We start from the raw sequence: 16,893 nt of genomic DNA on the forward strand, positions 1-16,893 counted from the left end.
CCTTCCAAAGTGGATTTTATTATTTAGCAAATGCAAAACTCCAAAGCCAAGCAATAGTCTCCTAATTAGCCTAATACAAAAGGAAGATGGTTCTGGTTGTTAGAAATCAGTCATCTCAGCTCCAGGGCATCTCTGCAGGAGTTCCTCAGGGTAGTGTCCTAGGCCCAACCATCTTCAGCTGCTTCATCAATGACCTTCCCTCAGGTCAGAAGTGGGGATGTTCACTGATGATTGCACAATATTCAGCACCACTGGTGATTCCTCAGATACTGAAGCATTCCTTGTTCAAATGCAACAATACCTGGACAATATTCAGGCTGATTAGTGGCAATGTAGTATTTACACTATAAAATTGCCAGACAATGACTATCTCCAACAAGAAAAAAATATACCATTGCCCCTTGACATTTAATGGTGTTATTACCGATATTAACATTCTGGGGATTACTAATGGCCAGCAACTGAACTGGACCAGCCTTATGGATTCTATAGCTACAAAAGGCTAGAAATTTTTGAGGATATTTGTAGCTCGGGTTGTGGATAAAGTTGTAGGCTTGCTCGCTGAAACATCTGCAACCAAACACACTGGCTCAGCGAGCAAGTCTAAAACCTCAGGCTAGTAATGCCGCAGCAAGTAACTCCCCACCTGACTCCCCAAAGCCTGTCCATCATCTACAAGGCGCAAGTCAGATAAATAATGGATTGGCATAGCTCAAACAACACTCAAGAAGCTTGACACCTCCATATCAAACAGCCACACTTGACTGTTACTGACTCATCTCCTTGAACATTCACTTTCTTCACCACTGATACATAATGGCAGCAATGTGTTACCATCTACAAAATGCAGTGCAGGAAAACACCAAGGCTCCTTTGACAGCGCCTTTCAAACCTATGACCTTTTATCATCTAGAAGGACAATGATACCAGATGCATGAGAACACCATTATCTGCAAGTTCCCCTTCAAGTCAAACACCATCCTGATTGGGAAATATACCAGTGTCCTTTCAAGTCGCTGGCTCAAAATCCTGGGGTTTCTTTCCCGACAGCACTGTGGCTATTCCTAACCAACCCTGCCCCCTCGAAGGACTGTCATGGTTCAAAAAAGCCAGCTCAGCATCACCTTCTCAGGGAAATTGGGATGTGCAATGAATGCTAGTGTAGGCAATGATGTCCACATCCCATAGATGAAAAACAAACTTACTCTCTTGAGTACCATTTATTGTCTATGGACTTAAATGGTTTACATTCCTTTGCAATCTTTTTTCCATTCTCCTCAGTGCTTACTTTCTCGTCTAGTTTTGTAATAGAAAAGTAGTGATCTGGGAGAATTTGAAGTACTGTTTTGTGAATAAATAGATGTTCTTCTAAGCAGAAGAGGCATATTAACACAGCATCAGCGCCGACTGAAAATGCAAATTTCCTGCTCCTCAAATGTTGCGCATCTTTAGCGGGCATTTGTACCATTGAGCTGACATGAGGGGATATGGGTCAAATCAGTATTGAAGTGAATCCCTGTATTTAAAATTTCAAATCATGGGCTGATTCGGAACTGTGGCATTCAACTTGCATTCAGTCAGCTGCATTTACTAAACGAGAAGATAAATGAAATCAATCACGTTAATGGCACGCCCGAGAAATCCTCTGTGCACTTAATAATAATCTTGTTGTGAACTCCACAACCTAAAATTCAAATTTGGGCAAACTGCACATCAGAAAAAAAGCATAAATAAGTCCAACCTTTAAGGAATACAGTGGCAGACTTCAGGTGGGCACAGACTAGTGAAATGGACAGGCACGGCAAGTGTAATTTAATCCAACAAAATGTGAAAAGATACATTTTGGAAGGAAGAATGAGACAACATGTTGTAAACTTTAAACTAAGTGTAGACCCGCACAAATCTATGAAGGAGAAACGGCATCAGGCACATTCTTACTGAATGGTGGAGCAGGTTAAATGGCTCAAACATGTTCCGAATTTGAATGCTTGTATGACAAGTTAAAGATAAACTTTAGAGGATCTGCAGTCTTATAAACAGAAGCATACGTACAAAAACAAGGAGGGTTTGCTGAAGCTCAAGTCTCAGAGTACTGTGTCCAGTTCTGAGGACCACATTACTGAAAGGCACCAGAATGGCACTGGCCACAAGGAAGCTCAGTTATGAATCATGTGGGGATGAAACTGGAATTATTCTCTTGCAGAGGAGGGGGGGGAAATATGGCAAAGCTGTGTAATATTATTAAGAGCTTTGATAGAGTAAACCATGAGAATTTGCTTCCACTGATTGGAGTGTTGGTACCCAGAGGACACATGCAACATAACTAGCAAAGAACCAGAGGAAGATGAGAATTAGATTTTTAAAAAAACACATTGGATTTATGATATGCTGGAACATGCAGCCTGAAAGGATAAGGGAAGCAAATTCAACAGTAACTTTGAAAATGTAGTTGAATAAATACTTAAAACGCTTTCAGGACTGTGGGGAAAACAGCAGAGAGAGTGAGAATAAAATGGAAAACTCTTTCAAACAGCCAGCTCAGGCACAGTGAGCCTTCTATACACGAAAGATTTCTGGGCTCTGCTCATGACCTATGACAGAGTTTGGAGAACCGTACATGAAAAGTTAGTACAGTCAGTTCACAATTCTCAAACTCAACTTGCATCATTTAGTGTGGTTACTCCTCTGCAAGGTGCAACACCACAATCAACACTTCAGTGTAACTCAGATAACAGTTGTAACCTTATAGATCATTGTGCTTCAGTTAAGTTACCAGGCTGTCATTTGTGGATTGCACTACGTTCCTTACATCCCCATTCCAACTCACTCTTAGCAAAATCTCCATTCATCTTGTAAAAGCCTCTTTCTTATATCCTCATCGTGAATCCCAAATCCCTTACCTATGGATACAGAGGCCATCAAACTCGATGATGATGCGTAGGAGGATTCTGGTAAACTTGATCCAGATGGACTGGGCTCTGTTTTCGCAGGCACTTTCACAGGTCCCTGTAACATTCAGCAGAGATTCAAATTTAGAAGGTAGTGGCACACCTGCTGCACAAGCTGACTGTCTGTGGAATAATAACATGTGCATTTATGCATTGCATCACATCATGCTCGAAGCCAAGTATAAAAGGTTTCACTTAAAAATATCTGTATTGATGCATTTGGTCAACAATAGCTGGTCATTATTTAAAAAAAAAACCTGATCAATTCAAAATAACTAATCAACACCTGGAGTCCCAAACCACTTTCCCACTCAATACATTGAATGGCCTTCTCTTCCTTAACACATACACTGATCAATATATTAACGTTGCAATGAATAAGATCAGGAACACCTTATTGGACAGGACTGGGTGAATAACACTTCATGTTTGATCCTAGGTAGAAGCAGGCTGGGATTTCTTTTCAAGTGAACACTTACCAGTTGTTAGTCACCGACTGGATAAAGCTTCAAGTAACAGATCTCTGAAGGGAAGGAAAACCTCTGCTTTCTGGCTTTCCCCAATGTTAGCAGATATTTTTCATTCAAATATGTTTGCAGCCTTCTAGCTCTCCCTATAAAACCACATTGGCTGAGGCATACCGCTTTTGAATGAATGAATGACATTCCCTAATGACTTGTTCCTGAAGCCACTGGCTTCCCTCAAACCAGAGGCCACTCCAAGTATGGTTTGTCCATGCTATGTGCCCAGCTCCCTCCTCGCTCCCCACACTGGTCCCTGCACTCCCTTCATCCAGCCTTTCCCCCTATCAATGTCACCCTCGCCTGCACATCAACGCAAAGATGGATTCCCACATTAAATCAAACAACTTGGTGTAACCTTACCTGTTTGATCTGAGTCCCAATCTCGGTTTCAGATGCTGACAAAGAAGAGCTGGAAGAGAGAACGGGGAAAAAGCACACCGGGGAGGATTAATTGAAGTACTGCATTTAAAAATTTCCCCAAATACTTCCACCAATGATTGAATCATTTCTACACTGCAAGGTGGACAAGAATATTTTATAAGGAAGCATGATACAAACACAGAAGTTGGTAGGGGTTGTGTACAAGAGGGTTGACCAGGACTTTTGAAATTAAGACCATAAGATATGGCAGCAGAAATTAGGCCATTCAGCCCATCTGCTCCGCCATTCAATCATGGCTGATAAGTTCAATTCAATGTGAGGTATCAGATGTCGGTCTCCCTCATGCCTTACGCAGAAGATAATGGATTCAAATCCATTTCCAGTAACTTGAGCACCCAATCCAACTGACACTCAGATTGCCACGGACGGGGTGCTGCACTCTAACAACGGGCCATCTTTCAGATTAATAGAGCTTTTATTACAACAAAATGTCACAAGGTTTCATACTGGAGCAAAATCAGAGAAAATTGGAAATGGGGGAAGACGGGGAGATGGATGTACTGTCACCTAAGATCACAAGGTCAGGAGACCAAAGGCCTAGTTAGAGAGAAAGGATTGAAGAAGAGTCTTAGAGGAGGAGGAGTAAAGGTGTATGGAGGGAATGCCAGATTTTAAAGCCATGGTCGGTGAATGTGCAGTCTCCAGGAGCAATGAAAACCAGAGGTTACAGAAGTGGAGATCTTATTGAAAATTACACAATCCCAAGGGGACTTGACAGACTGGCTCCTGAAGAGGTGTTGCTCTTTGTTGGAGACTAAAACTAGGAAACGGAGCACAGTTTAAAAATAAAGGGTTTTCCATTTAGGATGGGGTCAAGGGGAAATTTTTCTCCCGGAGGGTGGTGAGTTTATAGCGCTGTCTTTCCCAAAAAAAAGGAGTAAAGATGGGGTCATTACACATTTTAAGGCAAAGGGAGATAAACTTGCTTCAGTTAAAAACCTAAGGGTTCTGGGAGCCAAAGCCATAATCATTCCAGCCACAATCTTACTGGATGACAGAGCAGGCTAGAGGGGCCAAATGGTCTATATGTTTGCACAACTTGGAAAATTGTTGCACTGTCAGACCAGCAACCTATATCTAAAGCAGACTAAAAAAATTATACTAAAAAAAAAGTGTCATGCTGGAATTGGCTAGAATGTCCAACAATTACACATGTACGTAGTTCACTTTGAACAGTTGTTGAGTAATGGGATTAGATCTGAGATAAAAGGTAGCTTCTTTATATTTTTCGTGTTACATTCATATAACTTGGTGACATCTGCGATTATTACTGCTTCATTCCAAGTGCTTTCAAAGCTAAACTACTGGAATATACAGCCAAGGCCAAACCCTACATATGAATAGTTGTTGCCTGATTTGTTACAATAACAGTCATTACCCTTGGCAACCACCTTTAGAATAGATTCACTGTCATTTTTCTTGCTTTTATTTATGCCTCCACAAAGCCTTGAAACAAGAAATAAGGCAAAGACTCTTCTATTGCCTCATCTTTTAGACGCTACATTTAATTACGATTGTATTGGATCCAATGTTCATTTCAACCAATTCCCAAAATAACCCAAAACCTTAAAAGAGAGAAGGAAAATTAAAGAGGCCTATGTTGGGGACTTGAAGGTTGCCGAGTAGCTGTGACCTCTGGCAGAGAATAAGTTTGAGCAAAAGGTTGCAAAAACAAACTCAGGGGAGGATCTTAGGAACAGGAGGAGATCCTTCAGCCTGCCACTGAGATCATGGCTAATCTGTGACCTAACTCTATATAACTGCCATGCCTCTCAAAATTGTACAGTCATGATGGCACAGGAGGAGGCTATTCAGCCCACTGAGTCCACGTACAGCGATCCAGTCAGTCCCAATCCCCCGTTGTATCCCTGTAACCCCTTGTAAGTTTACTTCTTTCAAGAGCCCTCCAATTTCCTTCTGAAATCATTCATTGTCTCCTCTTCTCCTGTCCTCACAGGCAGTGGGTTCCAGGCTATTTGCACTCACTGTATTAAAAACATTCCTCCTCAGTTTTTAACCCAAATCTGCAATCTTGAATCATTAAGCGATAGGAACAACTCTCTCTCTCCCTTGTCTAATCTCTATTACTCCAAGGAGAACAATTCCAGTCTTGCAGCTAAAATCCATCAACCCTGAAACCATTCCAGTCAATGTCCTCTACACCCCTCAAGGTCCCTCACATTCTCCAAAAAGTGGACAAAAATGCTAGCCTTGACAATGACGCAGACATCCTAAGAAAAGACAAAAAACAAATCTTGGCCTTGGAAGGAGTGCACCACAAATTTACCAGAATGATATCTGGTCTCCGAGAGTTAGGTTACAGGAAGTTGTAATGGACTGCAGCAGTTCAAGAAGACAGCTCACAACCACCTTCTCAAGGGCAACTAGGGATGGGCAATAAATGCCCATATCCCATGAATGAACTAAAATAAAGAATTGGACACAATGTTCAAGTTGTGGCGTACCTGGAGCTTTGGAAAGTCCCACTGAGAATACCCCTGCTCATGTATGCAATGCCTCTACTTAGGAAGCCCAACATCCCACTGATTTCACTAAGTGCTCTCAGTGTATTCTAACACCTTCAAGATTCTTTTAACAACGTTGCTTAACAAAAATCCAGAGTTAAATTTAACAATTGACCTAGCATCAACTATGGAAGAAAGTTCCAAGTTTCTGCCAAGTATTGCACATAGAGGTGTTCACTCCTGAAATGCTGGCTCCAGTCTGTGTCCCCTTGTCCTAGACTGCTCACCCAGCAGAAATAGTTTCTCTCTATTCAAGCCCTCAATCAAATCACCTGCCGAGTCCCAGGGAATAATATCTATCTGCAACCTAACTCTTGGAGATCAGGTATCATTCTGGGAATGAAAAACAGAAATTGCTGGAAAAGGTCTGGTAGGACCTGTGGACAGAAATCAGAGTTAATGTTTCAGGTCCAGTGACCCTTCCTCAGAACTCATTTATCAGAATTTATCATTCTGGTAAATCTGTAATGTATTCCCTTCAATGTCAATATTCTTTTTTATCTTTTCTTGAATTGCATGTTTCACTGGCAAGGCCACCAATTTGTCCATCCTTAAATGGTCTTAAGGTGGCCCAGCTACAGTGCTGTTAGAAAGGGAGTTCCAGGATTTGACAAGGAAGGAACAGCGAGATAATTTCAAATCAGGATAGTGAGTGGCTTGAGGGAAATTTGCAGGTGGGGCAGTATTGCCATTTATCTGCTGCCCTTATCCTTCGAGATGGAAGAAGACTCAGTTTTATAAGAACATAAGGACATAAGAACTAGGAGCAGGAGTAGGCCGTCTGGCCCTTCGAGCCTGTTCGCCATTCAATAAGATCATGGCTGATCCTTTCGTGGACTCAGATCCACTTACTCGTGTTCTCACCGTATCCCTTAATTCCTTTATTGTTCAAAAAAAATCTACCTTTTTTTTAAAAAGCGTTTACTGAAGTAGCGTCAACTACTTCACTGGGCAAGGAATTCCATAGATTAACAACCCTCTGGGTGAAGAAATTCCTTCTCAGTTCAGTCCTAAATCTGCTCCCTCTAATCTTGAGGCTATGCCCTCTTGTCCTAGCTTCACCTGCCAGTGGAAACATCCTCTCTACTTCTATCTTATCTATTCCCTTCATAATTTTATATGTTTCTATAAGATCCCCCCTCAATCTTCTGAATTCCAATGAATATAATCCCAATCTACTCAGTCTCTCCTCATAAGCCAACCCCCTCAACTCCGGAATCAACCTAGTGAACCTCCTTTGCACCCCCTCCAGTGCCAGTACATCCTTTCTCAAGTAAGGAGACCAAAACTGCACACAGTACTCCAGGTGTGGCCTCACCAGCACCTTGTACAGCTGCAACATAACCTCTCTGCTTTTAATCTCAATCCCTTTAGCAATGAAGGACAAAATTCCATTTGCCTTCCTAATTACTTGTTGTACCTGCAGACCTACCTTCTGTGATTCATGCACAAGGACACCCAGGTCCCTCTGCATAGCAGCATGCTGCAACTTTTTACCATTCAAGTAATAATCCTTTTTACTATTACTCCTACCAAAATGTATGACTTCACATTTATTTACATTGTATTCCATCTGCCAGACCTTTGCCCACTCACTCAATGTATCTATGTTCCTCTGCAAAGTTTCACAGTCCTCTGCACACTTTGCTCTGCCACTCATCTTAGTGTCATCTGCAAACTTTGACACCCTGCACGTGGTCCCCAACTCCAAATCATCTATATAAATTGTAAATAATTGCGGTCCCAACACCGATCCCTGAGGCACACCACTCGTCACTGACTGCCAGCTAGAATAGCACTCATTTATCCCCACTCTTTGCTTCCTGTTAGTCAACCAATCCTCTATCCATGCTAATACCTTACCCTTAATGCCATGCATCCTTATCTTATGCAGTAGCCTCTTGTGCGGCACCTTGTCAAAGGCCTTTTGGAAGTCTAGGTACACCACATCCACTGGGTCCCCATTGTCCACCTCGCTCGTAATGTCTTCATAGAATTCCAAAAGATTTGTCAAGCATGACCTGCCCTTCATGAACCCATGCTGCGTCTGCCCAACGGGACAATTTCTATCAAGATGCCTTGCTATTTCTTCCTTGATAATAGACTCAAGCATCTTCCCCACTACAGAGGTTAAGCTAACCGGTCTATAATTCCCCATCTTTTGTCTACTTCCCTTTTTAAACAGTGGCGTCACATTTGCTGTTTTCCAATCTGCTGGGACTGCCCCAGAGTCCAGCGAATTTTGGAAAATTACCGCCAGTGCACCTGCTACTTCTCCCGCCATCTCTTTTAGATGCATTCCATCAGGGCCAGGAGACTTATCAATCCTTAGCTCCATTAGCTTGCCCAACACTACCTCTTCCGTAATTATGATTGTTTCCAGGTCCTCACCTACCTTCGTCTCTTTGTCTATTACTGGCATGTTATTAGTGTCCTCCACTGTGAAGACCGATACAAAATACCTGTTCAATGCCTCGGCCATTTCATCATATTCCATAACTAAATTCCCCTTCTCATGCTCTAAAGGGCCAACATTTACTTTAGCCACTCTCTTTCGTTTTATATATTTATAGAAACTTTTCCTATCTGTCTTTATATTCTGTGCTAGTTTTTTCTCATGTTCTATCTTACTTTTCCTTATAGCTCTTTTTGTGGCTTTCTGTTGACCTTTAAAGGTTTCCCAATCTTCTAGTTTCATGCTGTTTTTGGCCACTTTGTATGCCTTCTCTTTCAATTTGATAGCCTCCCTTATTTCTTTAGACACCCATGGCAGATTACCCATTTTCTTACGGTCCTTCCTTCTCATTGGAATATACTTTTGCTGAGCACTTTGAAAGATTGCTTTGAAAGTCCTCCACTGCTCGTCAACTGTCCCACCATAAAATCTTTGTTTCCAGTTTACTTTAGCCAAGTCCTCCCTCATTCTATTGTAGTTCCCCTTGTTCAAGCACAGGACCGTTGTATTGGATTTTATCTTCACACTCTCCATCTGTATTCTAAATTCAACCATAAGGTGCTGCTGAAGAAGCCTGAAGGACTTGCTGCAGTGCATCCTGTAAACGGCACATACCACCGCCTGTGGGGGTGAATGATTAAGGTGGTGGGACAGTGCTGATCAAGATTTTTAATCTACGGTCTCCAAAAACGTTCACTCCTCTAGGATACTGACTGAGGCACACTGGCAGGCAGCCAAGCAGAAAATACAAACCAATTGCACAAGAAACTTATAATACTATAACACCAATCAGGAAAGGAGCTAACCCCTAAGGGCCTTCTATGGAGTTAAACAAGATGATGATCAGGAGACTGTCAACATGATCCATGATAAATTCTTGGAGGTTTCAGAGAGTAGCAAACTGTGAAATATTTACAAAGTCAAATGTATAAACTCACTAGGATTTGATTAATATTCGAACACAATTTCCAAACGAATAAAATACAATAAGTCCACATTCAGACAATGACCAGAACTCTAGTTTGAGAGGCAACAGAACAGCTCTATGAGGAACATAAGTTTTTTTAAGAGAGGAAAGAAGCTAGGGCAAATAAGAACAAGTAAAACTGTCCCTATATCCAAAACTTACAATCACACATGGACAACCATAATCTCATTACTCTTAATTCAACAACTGAATGACTAAACATGGATTCCAGGCTATTTTTTTGTTAAGAATACAACAAATAAATAATAACCAGAGAAGCTTTAAAAACAGAAGTTTCTTTCACAGAATTAGGGTTTTGTGGCATTTGTTATCCATCCCCAACTGCCCTTGATTGGAGTTCCTTGTTCAAACAATTTCAGAGGGAATTAAAAAGTCAACCACATTGCTGTGGATCTGGAGACCCATGTAGGTCAGACCAGGTAAGGATGGCAGATTTCCTTCCTAGAGCAAGCTAATGAACCAGACAGGGTTTTATTTTAAAGAAGCAACAATGGCATTTCATGGTCATCATTACGAAGGCTAACTTTCAAAGTTGCATAACCAATTAGGAACAGAAACCCAGTTTACAGGGAAATGCAAAACAAAACTTTTCTTCGGTACGTGACAACGATAGATCAAATCAAAATGCAATGGGAGTGTTCAGTGACCGAAACAAAGCCTTCAACAATGTACATAATCTAGACTGACAGCTGTGTCACTTGCCTGGGCACTCTGGCTCAGGTAAGTATTGCGTGGGTCATTATTTAAAGAGCAGGGAGTTTTCCCAAGAGAAAGAGTAGAGATACAAAGACAGAGATCGGAAGCTGAACTTCAAAAGCAACTGATTAGTTGTGAAAACATCCCGAGGCTATGATAAAGCATTTTCATAGTCAGACGTGAAATGACACACAAGAACACTAAGTTTTCATGGTGAAGTTAGAAAGATTTGCATTCACATCAACCAGGTAGACAAGTTCACACTGAAACATTCCAAGAACTGATTTGAGCTATCAGGTTAGTGACAGGGAAGGAAGGGGAGCCATTAACACTTGCCAACTGAATGACAGCTAGAATGAGCTGTCAACACTGAATGCTTCTGTCCATCCACGGCACAACAGCATGGAAAGAGGGCTTGAATAATAGAGCAAAATTCCAATAACTTTTCAGGGATAAAATGGCAGCATTGCGGTGTGCAAGAAGAGGCAGATTGGCCACTTCCCATTTCAACAGTTTGCAATTCCCCTTTGCTTCATACAATGATCAGCCTGTGACAGGCAAACCTCTCAAAATTTAATCTACTCGTCTAACAGACAAACCACATAAAAAGAAAAGGACCTCAATTTTCCAGAGCAAGAAATATCATGATACAATTCCGATTGACTCTAATTTGCTTTCCTTTATATTATTGCATTAATTTCAAAACATGGAACAAAGACGTTTTTATGCCATAGTTCACACTCTGCTCAAACCTTTCCCCTCTCTTCACACTTCGAAATCTGCCTTAGAACCTATCCATTTGACCACGATTTCTCAATCTAGTCACAAAATGCCCTCATGTGGTTCATCGTTAAGTTTGGTCAGATAAGAGATTGATAGTTTTTTTGGCTATTAAAGGTATCGAAGAGAATGGGGAGAAACCGGGAGTATGACATTGAGGTAATGAATCAACCATGAGCATACTGAATGGACAGGCTTGAAAGGGCCTAATGGCCTACTCTCTTCTGTTTCTATAACAGTCTGCTGAAGCACCTTGGGATGTTTTATTGTGTAAAAGACACTATATAAATCCAAATTGTTCTTGAAACAGGGCCATTGTGATCAGTTAATGATGCCAGTCATTGCTGAGAGTAATGTACAGGGCACAAGCTCCTCAAAGCAGATCTGAACATCACTCCGCAGTTACTGCATCGTCTGATTTGAAAGTAACTTGTATGTTGTACTGCTCAAGAGCATGTTTAAAAATAAACTAGTAAGACTTCAGCAACCCCTTTCAAAGCCACTGAGTAGTAGTAATAAACTGGGACAGCTGTCAGTGTTGAAATTAAGTGTGAAATGCTGACAGTAAGGCACAATGGAATTCAGCAACAGGACACAAGGTCTGTGGACAGGAAGCAAACTCCTCCAACAGGAGGTCAAGTACAGAAACACTGAGAGGTTAAAATGGAAGATACTCCAGAGGCAAAGGCAGCTCCTGAGAAAGGTGCAGAAAGCAGATGCTTCGAGAGGTCAGGGTGGGTGGGGGAGATACGAAAGAGACAGCATCTATATTGGCCACTGGTCAGAACGGGAAAAAAAACACAGAGGAATTGATGGTGAAGACCAAAACAGGAATCACAGAATGCCTACAGTGTGGAAGCAGGCCATGTGGTCCACACCGACTCTCCTAAGAGTAGCCCACCCACTCCCACCTTTTCCCATTAACCCTGCATTTCCCATGGTTAACCCACCCACCCTGCACATCCCCAGACACTATGCAGCATTTAGCATGGTCAATCCACCTAACCTGCACATCTTTGGACTCTCGGAGGAAACCGGAGGAAACCCATGCAGACACGGGGAGAACGTGCAAACTCCACACAGACAGTCGCCCTAGTGTGGAGTTGAACCTGAGTCCCTGGCACTGTGAGGCAGCAGAGCTAACCACTGAGCCACTGTGCCGCCTGAGTAGGGCTGAGGTCCAAGTGAGGTGGGGGTACAGCAAGCCGGGAGGTGAAACATGTGTGGTGAGAGAAAAGTATGGCATGGGGTGGGGAGATCTGCACTTGAAAAGGAGGAAGCAGAGTGCAAGGAAGGAAGGGAATACTGATTGCAATGAAGGCAACAATTCTTTAACTGCAATTTCTAAGGTCAGAAAGGTTCATGTCCCTGATACCTGCTGATTCATACAGTCTGAGGTTTCTCTCAGAGAACTGATAATGGCACAGGTGACAAAATATGCTGAGTCTTAAAACGTGAGCCTCGTGAAAATGTTCACCCTTGTCAATAAACAGCAGCTGCTATGAAAGGCTGGGACACTGAGATATTATTTCAACATCAGTGCCCGGCCTTTCACTAATGATGCACAAAGAGCAGCAGATAGCAGCTCAATTAATCACTTCAAATCAGAAATCAATAGTTGCTTAACTGGGTAAGGGTATCAAAGGAGATGGAGCAAAGGTGGAACGTTAGAGTTATTGTACAAACAGATCTGCCATGACCTTAATAAATGGTGAATGAAAGAGCTCTTGCCTTTGCAAAGGATTGTGTATTTCAAACAATTTCTTTTAATTCTTTATTTTACAAACGTACCATGTGGAAGTATTCTAATCCAAAACAGATTTCAGTTGTTCTATACCAGAATACATCCTTGCTTACAGCTTAAGTGAAGCATACATTATAGGCTCATGAAGATTAATAATAGGAACTGTGCTTCACCAGGAGGCTATTAACTACACGAACATCTGCCCTCTAATCCTAAACCACTGGGATTCAGGCCAGTCAGTTCAGCTCTAAACCTCCACAGAAATATACACGGTCCCACTGATTTTAAAATTAAATAAATGCTGGTGCTCCAGTAACTGGAAGGACAAGGGCAGGGACATGAGGTTAAAGTGTAAATCATTAACGCAAGCTCTCTGTATGGTGAGCCAACTAACCCCACTCTGACCTGCTCTTGCTCCAAAGTCCTGAAAATTCAGTTCCCACAGAATAAAAATATAATCGCTGCACAGAAAGTTGTGACAATGCTTTGCTGGAGTGATAACAACTGCGATGTTATAACTATCTGAAAACAGGCTGAGCTCAACTGACTAGAAGTAAAGAAGGTCGAGGAGGTGACCTGATCAAAGTCATTAAAATTATGAGAGGATTTGATACGGTGATTCTGAGAGGCAGACCAGGATATGGGGCCATAAGGATGATGGTCAGTAATAAACTGAAGGAATTCAGTAGAAACTTCAAGCAAAGAATGGTTAGAAACTTCGTCCAATGTGGAATGAATGGAATGCAGATTCGTTTCAGGGAAACGTTAAGGTTGTAAGGAATAGAAGAATATGCTGATGGGACAAGATGGAGACAGATGGGAGGAACTTTGTTTGAAGCATAAACAGTGCAGAGGCATGTAGGACAGAATCTGTGCTGCAATTACCATATAATATAGCACCCGAGACAAACTGGCCCAAACTCCACCTGCAAGCTTCACCTTTCCCAGTGGATTCTATTCATTCTGACCTGAACCAGAGCAGCAATGGTGCCACCTAAAGGCGAGTTCACAAAGGACAACATCACCCACAGCACACAAGAAAATCAATTCTGTGTGACCATTTCAGATTCTAAAAATTTGCAAAAGTTAAAGAAAATCACAGATTCAACTCAGTTTCACAAGGAGAAAGATAAATGGGTCTTTGAAGCATTCTTTCCTTTCACAAAGCAAACTAATATACCTTAGAAGATCATTTGTGTAAAAGTATAGAGTAGCCCACCCAGACCCATCCCCTTCCACCTTCTCCCGTTAACCCTGCATTTTGACACCCTAGGTGGCAAGACTTATAGATATGAAAAAACCTTCAAAGCCATTAATTATAAGAGAGACAAGACAGGAAATAAGTCCGAAGTTAAACCATGTTTTGGCTAATGAAGGGGAGAATAGGTAAAGTAGTTCCACTTCGCAACTATGTCCAAACGTCCCACAGATTGATCTCTGGATTCAGTATTTAATAAAATTAGCTGCCAAGTATAATATAATCAGCTACAGAACACTTCCTCCAGCATGGACATTACAGTTGAGTTTATATATCTACATAGCTAAAAAAGAAAGTGCTGGACAACCCTGTCATCAGGTTATATTGTTACCACCTGCACTTCAATTTGACTCAAGACAAACGGGATCAACGAGAATTGATAAATGGCATTCTGAACTTATTTTTGATATTATGGATACATTAAAGCAGGCAACAGCAGTAAATATTCACTTGCAGATGTTACTAAGGTAGGAATTAGATTGTGTGGGGAACCACGCAGAAGGATGCGTGGGCTGAGAAACAGTGCAACGTAATATAAAAAGAAAATATTCTAGATTTCCAGCACTTGCAATAAGGCCAGAAAAATTGGGAAATGCCAGCAAGTGCAGGGAGTGAAGCAAAGGTAACTCTTCAAGTCAATGACCTGTCACCGGTCCTGACAGCCTGACCTGAAAAATAAACTCAGTTTCTCTCTCCACAGATGCTGCCAGATCATGCAGTGTGACAGTGATGGGGATCATGCAAGAATAGAAGGTGGTTGGAGATAAACAAAAGAACGAAGGGGTCAGGGTGTACAGTCTATTAGAGATTGGTAGTTGTGAAAAGTGTTCAAAAGCATTAAGTCAGTTATTGTGAGGCTTGTTCAGTTCTGGCACCACACTTCAGGAAGTCAGGGAGAGCTTGGAAGGAAAGCAGTGCAGATGATCCAGAATTGATGCCAGGGCTAAAAGGAGTAAATTATATAAACCGGGTTCATTGTTCCTTCAGCAAAGTGGGGTGCTGAAATTGGGAAGTTTAAAATAATAGAAAGCTGACAGGATAGACAGATGGATCAACAGATGGATCGAGAGAAACTATTTCTTCCAGTGAGTGAGGCTGGAACTGGGTCACCTGAGGGTGACGTCAGCAGTAGTTCTTCACTGAAAGGGGATGGATATCAAAGTATATAAGACAGTGAAGATGCTAATCTAACGGAATGGTGCAAGAGACAGCAGGGGGCTGAACGAACTCCTGCTACACTTATAAAACAGAAGCATTTAAGACAAGCAATTGAAAGGTAGGACTCAAACTCACTGATGACAACAGACTGCATTGCCTTCTAACCGAGGATGGTAAACTCACCTGGCGACAGGTGGTGGACCCTGAGGCAGGCCTGTCCCTTGCAGGATTTGAGGGGTAATGGTTGGAGGACTCTCTTTTTGTTCAGGCTCTTGGAAGGTAGCACTTGGAGCTACGTTTGGCAATAATAAAAACAAAACTCAAATTAAAACACTGTGTTTCAATTAAACACATTTTCACGTTACTAACAGAACAGATTTACAAAGCTGTAAGGTTAGTACTCTTTTATTCCAAGCTTAAGACAAAATTTCATAATAACACTCTTGCAGCTAAGTACAAGCATGTGCAATTTACATTTGTTCTACAACACATCTGAACATCTCACCTCCGATCATCACTGACCTACTTTGGATCCAGTTCTGGGAATGTTCCAATTTTAAAATTCACATCCTCATTTTCAAATCCCCACATGGTTAAATGTTCTCCCTACTTCTGTTAGCTCTTACCACCGTGTAAACCCTCTGACCTACCTGTGCTCCTCCATCTCTGAATTAACCGATTTTAATCGCTCCACCACAGACATCTCATGTACCAAGCTTCAAGTTCTGTAATTTCCTTCAGAAATATCCCCATTTCACTATCAATCTCTCCTCCTTTACAACGTTCCTTTAAGTTACCTCTTTAGCCAAGCTTTTGGTCGCCTATTCCAAAGTATCTTTACACGACCCAGTGTCCAATTTTGTTATGATGACAATCCTGAAGCATTTTGGGATACTGGAGGTGCTATATAGAAAAATCAGAGTAGGCCATTCAGTCCTTCAAGCCTGCTCTGCTATTCAATATGATCATGGCTAATCTTCCAACTCAGTCCCCCGTTTCTGCTTTCTCCTGATGGCCTTTAGCCCTAAGAACAATATCTAACTCCTTTGTGAAAACATTCAATGCCTCAACCACTTTCTGTGGCAGAGAATTCCACAGACTCTCTCTCTGGGTGAAGATTTCTCCTCAGTTCAGTGCCAAATATGAAACATATCTGCAAATATGAACTCAAGCTGTTGTCGTTTTATGTCATGAGGTGGTTACCAACCAGGTTACTGTACAGCTCACGTTCTGTCAATCTGAACGTTTTGACTAAAAGCTTCAAAGCTAAGCATCTCTAGGTTGGCAACTGCTGGAGTGATCCGTCATATTTCATGTAAGATGGACCCTCATTCAAGGACAAAATACTGCACAATCTCTACAAGCAATTTATGGTC

The 16,893-nt window shown here is 41.7% G+C and overlaps 1 protein-coding gene across 3 annotated transcripts in view; it reads right to left on the reverse strand.

The window, feature by feature from the left end:
- nup214 (nucleoporin 214) overlaps positions 1–16,893 on the reverse strand; it is a 110,462-nt gene that overhangs the window by 43,720 nt on the left and 49,849 nt on the right. For all 3 annotated transcript variants that reach the window (XR_007265050.1, XM_048613549.1, XM_048613548.1), the window contains 3 exons: positions 15,701–15,809; positions 3,833–3,881; positions 2,901–3,006 (listed from right to left, as the gene is read on the reverse strand). Coding sequence is in view for 2 of the 3 variants with exons in the window: in XM_048613549.1 (XP_048469506.1) it covers positions 2,901–3,006; positions 3,833–3,881; positions 15,701–15,809 (264 nt within the window). In the remaining variant the exon portion in view is untranslated. The remainder of the gene's footprint in view (positions 1–2,900; positions 3,007–3,832; positions 3,882–15,700; positions 15,810–16,893) is intronic.

Source organism: Rhincodon typus, chromosome 28, assembly GCF_021869965.1.
Source record: "Rhincodon typus isolate 14 chromosome 28, sRhiTyp1.1, whole genome shotgun sequence".
In the NCBI taxonomy this organism is placed as follows: domain Eukaryota; kingdom Metazoa; phylum Chordata; class Chondrichthyes; order Orectolobiformes; family Rhincodontidae; genus Rhincodon; species Rhincodon typus.